The 11,854-nt window shown below is 47.0% G+C and overlaps 1 protein-coding gene across 1 annotated transcript; it reads right to left on the reverse strand.

Annotated features, from left to right (window-relative positions):
- Positions 1–357: 357 nt before the first annotated feature.
- Positions 358–9,996, reverse strand: THBD (thrombomodulin). The gene has a single exon (XM_043603001.1). The coding sequence runs from the start codon at positions 4,279–4,281 to the stop codon at positions 2,269–2,271; it is 2,013 nt and encodes a 670-aa protein (XP_043458936.1). The 5' UTR covers positions 4,282–9,996; the 3' UTR covers positions 358–2,268.
- Positions 9,997–11,854: the final 1,858 nt, after the last annotated feature.

The raw sequence follows: 11,854 nt of genomic DNA on the forward strand, positions 1-11,854 counted from the left end.
GCTGGGATTCTAGAGATGCCCCAAGAACTGTTTCTTTAACTCATCCCAACAAATAATCCTATAATGTGTTTCAAAACACATAGACACAAGTCCTGTGTATGAAGTTGTTATGGTTACAGAGAGAAACATAAATATTTGTGCACACAGACATAACATGAAGTCCTCCTACAGGGAAAACAATCTCCTCTGGAGAGAACTTTGAAGTCAGAGATGGTGCCTTGAGCAGATGGAACTAGTGATAGGGTGTGGAGCAGCCTTTAAATGCATGGCATGGAGTTTGCATTGTTTGTGAGCCCTGTTTAATGACAAAATGAGGCGGTTGGGGAAGCCTAGGTGAACAGAAACAAAACCCAAGAGCACACTGTTATTTGTTTATTTTCTACATGTGATATCATAAGCAAGAGTTTTGCCTGTGTTCTAGTTTGTCTCCAATAAATAAATAACTATGTACAAATGTGCCGAGTTTACAAAATAGAGGAACATCTTTGTATTACAAAAGATACACTCGTATGATACATTTTCCCCAAACAGTGAAACATGATTTCGATTTCAGATTTCGATTTCGTTCCTAGCTTAGTTGAACCAACAACCCTGTGTAGCAATGTCTAAAGGTGTGTACCTAGTCTTTTCTATCAGAAAGCAAAGCTATAAATGGAAAATTCCTCAGTTTCTTGAGAATATAGGCCCTGACTTGGCCTGCTACTTATTACTGATCCACATTTAATGTATTCCAGAAAGTTGGAAGCTGTCTGAAACAGTTCTCAAACTATACTGGGCAGACCCCTGCAGATCTTGTTAAAATATAGATTCTCATGCAGCCCAAGTTTCTGCATTTCTAACCAACTGCCAGAGGCAGGCAGCTCCTAACTCTTGTCCAGCGACCATGTTCTAAGTGGCCAGAGTGAGAAGGCTTCTTCGAAGTCGGAGAAATTCTTAAGGGCTTGATCAAGGTGAGGTCCTAATTGAGCATCCTCCAGGCTCCATTCCCAAGCTCCCAAATTCCCCACCCCCACTCCCTACAAGGCCAGCAGAACTGGTTTTATTTTGGAGCACAAATTACTAGAAGAGTAAAACTCAAAATGGTAACTGGCATGAACTGTGCAGCTCATAATTTTCTTAAACTGTCTCGTGGGAGATCCTTCATTCCCTTCTCAATCTAGAGCTATCACGAGAGCATTTTCAACATTGTCAAAAATAACCAGTAACAACAACAACAACAGCAATTGTAATAAGGGGAAAAAGAAACGGCATAAGGAGCAATAAAGACCTTTTGGTTCAAATGAAAAGTGACAACAATAAAACCCAGGTTCACTGTTTAAAAAGTTAAAAACAAACGAACAAACAAACATCCCTTAGCTTGAATTTCTATGACAGTCCAGCAAACATTAGTTAAATGAGTGTCTCTCACATCTTAACTTTTGTTAAAATGATATTGTTCTGGAAGTCTGAAGTTTCAGGATAAATTAGCAAGTCTGCTTCAAGACCAAATGGATTCCCAACCATCCTTGTTTGTAGTGTTTCTGTTTCTGTGTCACGGAGGAGTTTTGCCTAGGCAGACATGGAAGGGTAGAAGCAGGGTCTAGGGTAGGGTGGGAGACTCCAGGTGGGTTGGCTGAGTTCCAGGTAGGGGAAATTTGGGAGAAAATGAATAGGGAACTGGGGCTTGGCTTTATCAAGGTGAGCCCACCAAAAAAACCTACCAAGATAGTTTTACTGCCACCTGAAGAGTGGAAGTACATAAATATACAAAAAGGGAAGGGGGAAGCAAGGAAGGGAGAAAGAGCAGAAGGGATATAAAGTGGGTATTGGACACATACAGGTAGGGAAAAATGCAAAAGCAAAAAATAACAAAATAACAAAACTATCCTAAATACTTAAAAAATAAATATCTTCGTCATTACTGACACCTCGATTACACTCACTAGTCCACAGGATCACAGTCTGCCCCATAGACTGCCAACCAACAATGCTCACCCCTCCTGTGCCCCTTGGCGAGGGCATGGGACACTCTATAGTCTGTGTCTTCATTGCCATCTCTGCCCAGTTGTCCAATGACGTGTGGAAGTGGCTGGGGCGCATACTCCTTCCAACCCCCACCCCTCCCCAGCAGTGTGCAGAATCAGCAAAAGGGGCGGGGAGGGTATTCTCCAGTTCCGATGCCAGTTAAAGTGCTTTGGGTTAGGTGGCCAAGGAGTAAGGCTGGGGCAGGGGAGAGGCACAGGAGGGAGGGAAGGCCTAGCCAACACCAGGGTCCAGGGAGGCAGCCCCTCAGAGCTTCTGAGGCGTCCGCTCGGTTCGCACTTGCTGCAGCACCACCTCCTTGGCTGGGGACCCACACTTGTACTCCAGCTCTGCCCGAGTGGTGCCTTGCTTCTTGCGCAGGTGGCACAAGAGCGCCAAAAGAGCTACAACCAGAGATAGGCTGGCGATGGAGATGCCGATGAGCACTCCAGAATGCAGGGGCCCTACCGGCGAGGGGATGGAGGTGGTGCTAGGAGTCGGGCTGACCGGGGGCTCCCCAGAGCCACTGTCACTGTCACTGTCATTGTCACCGTTTATCTTGGGGTCACAGTCAGTGGCAACCTGGCCGGCAAAGGGCGAGTCAGGCCCGCAGATGCACTCGTACGTGCCAGGGAGGTTGCGGCACGCATTGGGGCAGTCTCCATTCTCACACTCATCGATGTCCGTGCAAATGTAGCCATCGTCCAGGATGTAGCCATCAGGGCACTGGCAGGAATCCGGGTTGTTGGGGTCGCAGTCAGCTGGGCATGTAGTCTGGTTGCAGAACATCTGGCACCTGTGCGGGTCCTGAGGGCTAGGTACGAAGCCCTCGGCGCAGATGCAGCGATAGTCATTTTGGCCCACGGACTGGCACTGGTACTCGCAGTTACTCCCGAAGCACGGGTCCACGGGCTCCACGCATTCGCCGTCCACCATGTCGTAGCCCGGGTAGCAGTGGCAAGTGAAGGCGCCCTGCGTATTAACACAGAGCTGCGGGCAGGGACTGGGCATCTGGATACAGTCGTCCACGTCCTCGCACCGGTGCTGGTCTGCAGCCAGCTGGTAGCCGGTCTCACACATGCACGAGTAGGAACCAGGCACGTCCGGGCTGGGAATGCAGAAATGCTCGCAGAGTTCGTAGCAGGACTGCTCCTCAGGCGCGGCGGCGCAGGAGCGCCCGTCCGCCTGCAGGGCGGCGTCAGCTGGGCAGAGGCAGTGCGACATCCCGGCGCTCCGGTTGCAAGTGTGCTCGCAGCCGCCGTTCTCCACGCTGCATTCCCAGGCACCAGGCGCTTCCCGGCCCCAGCGCGCCTCGGCCTCTCCCCGCGGCGCCACGCACTCCAGCTCCACTCCGAAGGGCTCTACAGCGGCGGAGCTACCCACCGGCAGCGCCTGGAAGTCAGCGCCAAGGGCCCGGAACGGGGTGCTATAAGTGATCGCTACACCGGCGGCCGCCACCGCGCCAGAGTCCACGAGCAGGGGCCTGCAGGAGGCTGCGAAGTGGAACTCGCAGAAGAAACCGTCGGCCTCCGCGTCGCACTGCTGCTCCTCCCAGGCCGGCTCGCCGGATGCTAGGGCCCCGGCCTCTGAGACTGCGACGCACAGGGGACCGCAGAGAGGCGCCCTGTCGACGTGGAGCCGCGCCCACCTGCTGTAGCTGGTGCGGTTGTCTCCTGTAACCCACTGGAAGCCGCGCAAGGGCCCGAGTTGCTCGGGGTCGTCGCAGCCGTGCTGGAGCTGCAAGCCGATCCAGAGGCGCGGGCTGTCGCCGCTGTCGCCGCTCAGTAGCAGGGAAATGACATCAGCCGCCACTGAGGAACGCACGGTCATCAGGTGGCCCCCCAGCTGCTCGCAGGCCTGGCTGGCGGCGGGGAAGGTCGCGGGGCCGGGGAAGAGCGCGAAGCAGTCGTGCTCCACGCACTGGCTGCCGCGTGGCTGCGGCCCTGGAGGTGAGGAGAGCCCCAGGCCAGCGGGGGCCAGAACACCGAGGAGCAGGACCCGAAGCATGCTGTCCCGGCACGCCTTGTGCAGGCGCCGGGGAGAGCGCAAGCGCCGCGACGGGGCCCAAGTCCGATCCGGGCTGAGAGGCGCAGGGCGCTGCTGGCGACAGCCGCTTGCGTTGGTCCCAGCCCAGACGCGTCCAGCCGCGGCGCGCAGCCCTGCAGAGGCAGCCTCTGACATGCCGGCGGGCCGGGGCCCGGGTTTATAAGTGCGTGGCCCTCCCTCCTGAACGTTCGGGAAAAGGAAGGAAGTGCCTAGTGGGAAGGGCTGATGCTGCATTCTCGGATTACTGGGTTCTTCGGGAGACTTGTGCCCGCCCTCGCTCCTGGGATCACCTCGCGGAGATGAGTAAACCCGGCGGGGGAGCTGGGAGGTCCCCGGACTGGACCGCCAGGCGCAGGCGCCATGGGAAGACAGCACCTCTGTCAGCTACACTCAGTGTCCGCCCCCGCCACTAGGGCCCTCAGGCTCGCAGTTCGGGGGGGGGGGGGGGGTCTTAATCCGCAGCCCCTCCTAATCTCTTGCTCCTGTTTCTTTTTCTTATAAATGTATTGTTACTACCGATTTCAAAGGAAGCCTGGATTGCAGAACCTTGTGAAGTGGAGACGGGGGAGCAGGATTTTGAATGAGGGGTGGGGGGAAGTAATGCCCTGGACCTGTAAGGCTCTAGAGGGAGGTGCCCGCCAAGAAGAGGATTTCGGGAGGAACTGCCAAGAGCGTGGACATCCCTGAAGACACGATCGGTAGAAGAGAACTGGACTCCGCCCCGGGCGCCTAGAGCAGGAGACGGGTGCGCTCGGCCCCAGAGGACAGAGGGTGTGGCTGGTGCGAGGATAGGCAGAGGGGGAAGACTGGGGTAACACAAGCACTCCCGCGCACAAGCCAGGACCCACGGGTCCCTGAGCGCGAGCTGCCTGGCTGGATCTCATCTCGTCGCGTGGGAAAGTCGCGAGGATACTGTCAGGGTTCCAAGGTCTTGTCACACTTCAGAAGCAGCGGCAGGCGAATTCCTGCCGAACCCTATAGGGGCAGGCGAGTTGGGAAGCGCGCTAGCCTGTTTGGTCTGTTTTTGTCCAGCTTCACAAAGGGATAGCCTATCTCGCACCCCAAAAGGGGCACACGGGAGCCCTCGCGGGAAGACGCTGCTGGCTCCAAGAGGATCCCACTTGGGACTGTTAAGGACTTTTGCATTTGGCTGAGATGTCAGAGTGACATAAAGGTGCATATAAATGCCACTTGCGTTGCAGAAGAGCGGTCGTGCGGACGGGCAGGGTGGGGAGAGCAGCGAGGAGGAGATGAGAATCTGTCACTTTCACGACCTTTTCCGCTTATTCACGTACCAAGAATGCCGGGGGTGGTTCCAAAACTTAACGGAGTGACAAACTTTTTTTTTTTTTTTTTTTTTTTAAACCCTGTGCCTTCTCCGCTATGGTCACTCACAACAAAGCACCAGGGGGCGGCGCTGTTGAACTCTAAACAAAGGCCCCAAAGTTGGAGCTCTCTAAACTTGGGCGGAAAAGAGTTAAGGGTGTGGGGGCCTTAACTGCCTTAAGCCTAGGGCAGGAAACTTGGCTCCCAGGGAGTCCCAAGCAAATTCTGTCGCTTAGCTGGGTATCTTGCCTCTTTGGTTGGGCAGAGCCCAGACCTTGTAAGAGAGAAGTGCAGTGTAGCGTCTTCACTAGCGAAGACAAGCACCTGCCCACTCCCACCTCCAGACTGTACTGACGGATAGTTACCCAGGGGGTGGGGCGTGGACACTCCCAGCATGAGAGGGATGAGGTACATGACACTCCCAGCATGAAAGGGATGAGGGTCCTTCCCTACACTGCCGACATTCAAGAGAGCTCGGACAAGCAGTGCCTCCTGAGAGCTGGGTGGGGGAGGAGCACAGCTTGGAGACTGAGGTCTGAAGCTTCCCGGAATGGGCGCCTCTACTCCTCTGGGAAGAAGAAGAAAAGACCAGCAGATTTGAAGAGTTGGGTTGTCTCCCAGTGAGAGCAGGCAGGTGCTGGCCTGATATCCCACCAGCTGCCTGGGCTGAGCCAGGTGTCTGGACTTACCCCCATGGCCTGCCCCCTGCCTGAGCTGGAGTAGGACTGCCTCAGGGACAGCCTGCCCTGGGAGTGGGGCCTTCACATCTGGGCAGATCCCTTTGGCCTTTCCCAACCACCAGGTCCCAGCTGAAAGATCTCAGGAAGTGGGAGCAACCATCCGGATGCATGAGGCTAGAGAAGAGACAGGACCAGTTACACCTTTGCTCAAACTTCACTAAGATTTTCAAGTCTGCCAGCCCTCGCCAGAGTTGAGGGGCATGCAAGGATAGGGCCCTGCCACTCAGCATGCTGGCTCACTTCTTGGATGAGTTCTAGCTGATTCATTCACCATGGCCATCTCTAGTGGGGAGTCCTATTCAGGTCTCCTTGAGCCATCACTTTGAGGCTTTTATGCATGTTTTAAACTTCTGTCCTTCCTCTCTGTACCTCCTGTGCAAAGGGATGGACCACTGCCTATGTCTCCATGGGGATGACACACTCAGTTCCCTCTCCTTGACTGACCCCTGGCCCTGCCACCCTCACTGAGGACTTACTAGCCCAGGCCCATTTCACTGTTTCATTGGAACAGCTCTCTTTAAGAATACCCATTATCTTCTAAATACTGAAGCCAAAAACTTATTTTCCCTCTTCATTTTTTCTTGATGTCTCTATGTTGTTTGCACTCTTGAGCCCTGGCTGTTTTCAAGTCTCCCCCTCCCACGACTTCTAAGAAACCTGCGCTCCTGCTTCTTCTCTCCTCTGCTTGCCAGAAGAGTGGCTCCTTTGCCTTTCCTGCCCCAGGAGGTTCACCAGTCCTCACAGTTCTGCCCATGGCCTTCACCTATCTCTTTACAACCCACCCTTTTGTCAAATTCAATGGTTCTTGTGGATGCTGAAGGTCTCAGGAAGAGGAGTTCCTGCTGACTGTCAAGAGAAATGCCTCATCCTGTATCATCTCCAATCTATGGCTCCTGTCTTTTTATCTACAAGGAATGTTCTCACTTTTGTTTCTTTTCCATCTACTGGGATCTGACCCTTCTGTTAAGGCACAGGTGACATGCTGCCCCCATCACAATTGTTTCTGAGTAACCAAACCAGAACTGATCTCTCTTTGAAGTTCATAGGACTTTCTATTGGCAATTTACCACTTATGACATCTTCCCTGTTTTACAAGTAATCATGTGTTTTTAATCATGCTGTTTGCTAGATTTATAATCTACTTTCTTGAAAGTGGAGCATAGCTTTTACACATCTTTGTATCCTCACCCACCTACAGCATGTTTTGTTTGCAGACAGTGTTCAGGAGTTTTTTGAGCACCTGTTATAGATATTTCTCTGTGCCCTGCCTCCAGTGTGACTTTCTCATGTTAACCTGCAAATGCAAAGGTGGGGGACCTCAGAGCCTCAGGGTAAGGAGTGTGGGCTGTACAGCCACCATGGCTGGATTTGAGTCCCAGCTCCATCATTTATAAGTTGTGTCATATTTAGCAAGTAGCCCAGCCTCTCTGTGCCTCAGTTTCTTCAACTATGGGATGAGGAATCCTAATAGTCACCCCTTCAAAGTGTTATTCTGAGGACTGAATGAGTTATGCATGTAAAGCAGTCAGAATGGCTGAAACATGGTAAATTCTCAACAAATTTTAGCTAGAAAAAGGATATACTCGGGTTTCTATAATTTGAATTCAGCACTGATTGTGTTCGACACCCTGCATGGCTCCTGACCATAGCAGAGACTCACTAAATGTCTACTGGGTAAAATGCAATTCAGCTGAGCATTTTTACCAATAATAACAATAAGCAATTGTGAAAATAAAATCAAGGACAAAAATAAGTTCACAGACCAGGAGGAATAAGGAAGGAATTGAAGATAGCCCAAGAAGCATGACCCGTGCCCCAGTGTACCAAGAGGGCTCTTAGTAAGCCTCAGGCTTACTCCCCATCTGGCTGGAGGCATCCATTATCAATAACTCATTTTACAGATGTGGAAACTGAAGGTCAGGGAGAATAGGTGACTTCCCAAGGCCACACAGCTAGTCAGTGGTGAAAGTAAGATTCTCTCAGTTTAGGATGAAAGAATTAGAATGTGCAGTACATCAGAGCCCTGATTTTGTCACTTACCCATTGTTGGAATTTAAGTTATTTAAATCTCTGGTTTTCTCTCCCCAAACTGGAGGTATAATATCTAATTTACAAGGTTTTCATGGAAATTAGAAAATTTATTAACAGGGGGTGTTACCTTCCTTGTAACATAGCAGCTATTCAACAAATACAGCTGTTACTACTGGTGAATGTTAGAACAGAAGTGGAGAGGAGTCCAGATGCAGGAGGGGGTCCAAGGGCAATGTGTTGCCCCAGACATATGCTAGCTAAAGATCTTTTTCAAGTGTGAGAGGCAGCTTTTTTCTTAAAAGACTTGAAAAGAACTTTCTAGTTCCAATATGATCACTTACTGAAAAACCACCTACTAGAGGGCACGATTCCAGGTGCTAAGAACATCAAGACTGTGGAGATACGTGACTGACCACTAATTGTTGCTGGTGATGAAAATTCCAGGACCTTTGGATGGAAAATGATGTTGGAAAAACTTGGGGACAAGGCAGATAAAAGTTGCATACACTATCCAATATGATAGGCACTAATCACCTGTGGTTAGTTAACTTAAACTCATTACAATTAAAGTTAAAAGTTTATTTCTCAGTGTTACCAGTCCTATGTCAAGTGCACCATAGGCTAGTGACTACCAGATTGGGCATTACAGAGACAGAATATTTGATCATTAGCAAAATTTCTTTTAGATGGTGCTGCTGTATACAGTCAGATAATGTCACCTGAATGTACCAGCCATTGCTGGAAGCACATTAGTGTCCCTTTCTTAGGTTCAAAGGATGCTGTTTCACAATTGTTTTCAAGGTAATGATGGTCAAAACTGCAATCAGAATCTATAAGGGGAACATTAATAGAAGTATTAAGGGGTGCCTGATTGGTTCAGTCAGCTCAAGTCATGATCTCACAGTTCATAGGTTGGAGCCCTGGTCAGGATCTGTGATGACAGCTCAGAACCTGGGGCCTGCTGTGGATTCTGTGTCTCCTTCTCTCTCTGCCTCTCCCTCACTAGCTCTGTCTCTGTCTCTCTGTCTCCCTCTCTCTCTCAAAAATGAATAAAATTTAAAAATGGGGCACCTGGGTGTCTCAGTCAGTTGCACATCTGACTTCAGCTCAGGTCATGATCTCATGGCTTGTGGGTTCAAGCCCTACATTGGACTCTGTGCTGACAGTTCAGAGCCCGGAGCCCGCTTCAGATTCTGTGTCTCTGCCCCTCCCCAGAGAGTGTCCTCTCTCTCTCTCTCTCTCTCTCTCTCTCTCTCTCTCTCTCTCAAAATAAAAACATTACTTTTTTTTTAAAAGAGGAGTGCTAAAATTATATAACCATAATTAATACTTGACTAATGGATACATCAATCTTATTTTTAACCTTGATGTTAATTATAATAAGTTAGATATTAGGAAGAAAGAAATTACAAAGGTAAAAACATAATATTTATAAGCCATAACAATACTACAATGCAGCCATAAAAATTAAGACTCTGTGGCTAAGCAGCAATATATGGGTCTCAGCTTGGAAAATAAATGTCTGATAAGCAAATGTTATTCAATAGACAATATCATGTCAGTATGGCAGAGCAAATATTTTACTAAATTTTGACTCTTACCCAGGCTTTCTTCAAGAAGCAAGGTAAAAATGGACAATCTTTTCTTGGCTCATTTTTTTGTTAGTAAAATTATGTTTCATCTACAAAAAACCCACAGCAGACATCATACTTAATCATCAAATACTAAAAACTTTCCTCCGAAGATCAGAAACAGAAAAAGATGTCAGCTCTTGCCACTGCTATCAAGTGTCCTGCAGATTCTCACCAGAGCAGTTAAGGCTGGAAATGAAATAAAAGGCATCCAGATCAGAAAAAAAGGAATAACATTATATACATTCATTAATGACATTCTCTTGTTTGTACATAGAAAGTCCTAAGGAAAATATTTAAAAACCATAAGCACTAATAAATGAGTTTAGCAGTTGCAGGATACAGTATCAATACACAAAAATCAATTGTATTACTATATAGTAACAAGGCACAAACTGAAAACAAAATCAAGAAATCAATTCCATTTACAATAGCATCAAAAAGAATAAAATACTTAGGAATAAATTTAACAAAAGAAGTGTAAAATGTATACTGTTGGTCCTTGAACAATGCAGGGGTTAGGGCTGTCTCTCCCCCACTTCCATGCAGCCAAAACTTTGCATCTAACTTTTGTCTCCCCAAAGCCTTAACTGCTAATTAACTACTGTTGAAAATAAGCCTTACTGATAACAGTTGATTAACTCATGTTTTGTATGTTACCCGTAGTATATAGTGTGTTCTTACAATAAAGTAAGCTGGAGAAAAACAATTATTAACAAAATCATAAGGAAAATACATTCACAGTCCTGCACTAAACTCCCATATAGGTGGACCTATATAGTTCAAACCTGAATTGTTGAGGGGTCAATGCTGCTCCGAAAACCACACAATGTTGAAATAAAAAATGTTAAGTTCTAAATAGATGAAAAGTCATCCTTTATTTATGAATCAGATTTACACTTGTGTTTTCTCCTAAGAGTTTTCTAGTTTAGCTCTTACGTTTAGATCTCTTATCCACTTTGAGTTAATTTTTGTATGTGAGATGATACACAGAATTACAAAGAGTACCAATCATATTGAAATATAGTTAGAAGAATATAAAAAAGAAACAAATACATGAAATTAAATACACACACTTCTTTATGGATTTTAAAATCACAAGACCTTTATGGTGTATCACATAAATATCATAATCTCAAAGTGGCGATCAGTGCAAACAAGATGTTGAGAGATCTAGAATAATAACCATGGTGTGGTGTGAAGTATCTGTGATTTCAGTGCTGATAACTTTTTCTCCCCCAAGAATGGAAGTATACGCTAAGTTTCAGGTAGAGATTAGTGAAAATAAGGACGCAATATTTTTTATTAAATTTATGGAACCCCTGAATTAAGAACAACTGAGTTTAAAAAAAATGCAGAACTATCTTGGTTAGTCAAATAGAAATTTCCAGAACTATGTTTCATCAAGGTGTATGTATGCCATTTTAGACTCTCCCTTTATTTTTTTATGTAATATTTATTCACAGCAGATTATGTTTTTATTGAAAACACAATACATATTTGAAAGGAATGCTCTGTCCTTGAAGATACTCTTCACAAGGGAGCCAAGAAATCCAAAAGCGTTATTTGAAAAACGTCAAATATGCTTTGACGTCTGGCAAACATTTCCTGTGGGATACGTTCTTGGCTCAGCTACATGCAGGATGAGAGGCTTAAAAGTGAAGCATGTGTGGAAAACATACCTTACTTATGAAATTAAGAAAAGAGAACTTATATATTTTTAATGCTATGTAACAAAATTATATTTTAATATGTACTTTAAATGTGTTAAATGTAAGAAATCCAGCAACAAAAACATTCATCTGTCATAAAACTAACTACACATAATCTTTTTCGAAAATTGGAAACCTGAATATTTTGTTAGCATACAAAGAACAGTTAATGAATTATAACAGATATATCCATTGGATGGGAAGCTATGGAAATAGATGATCTGATTTAGAAAAAAAAACTACACATAATATATAGTTTATATGTGTATATATTAATAAAGTTATCTGTGTTGAAGCATAACAAATGATTTTCACTTTCCTCTATATTTTTTACAACAAACATGTTCTTCATACATAATGGTTCCAA

This window comes from Prionailurus bengalensis, chromosome A3 (genome assembly GCF_016509475.1).
Source record: "Prionailurus bengalensis isolate Pbe53 chromosome A3, Fcat_Pben_1.1_paternal_pri, whole genome shotgun sequence".
In the NCBI taxonomy this organism is placed as follows: domain Eukaryota; kingdom Metazoa; phylum Chordata; class Mammalia; order Carnivora; family Felidae; genus Prionailurus; species Prionailurus bengalensis.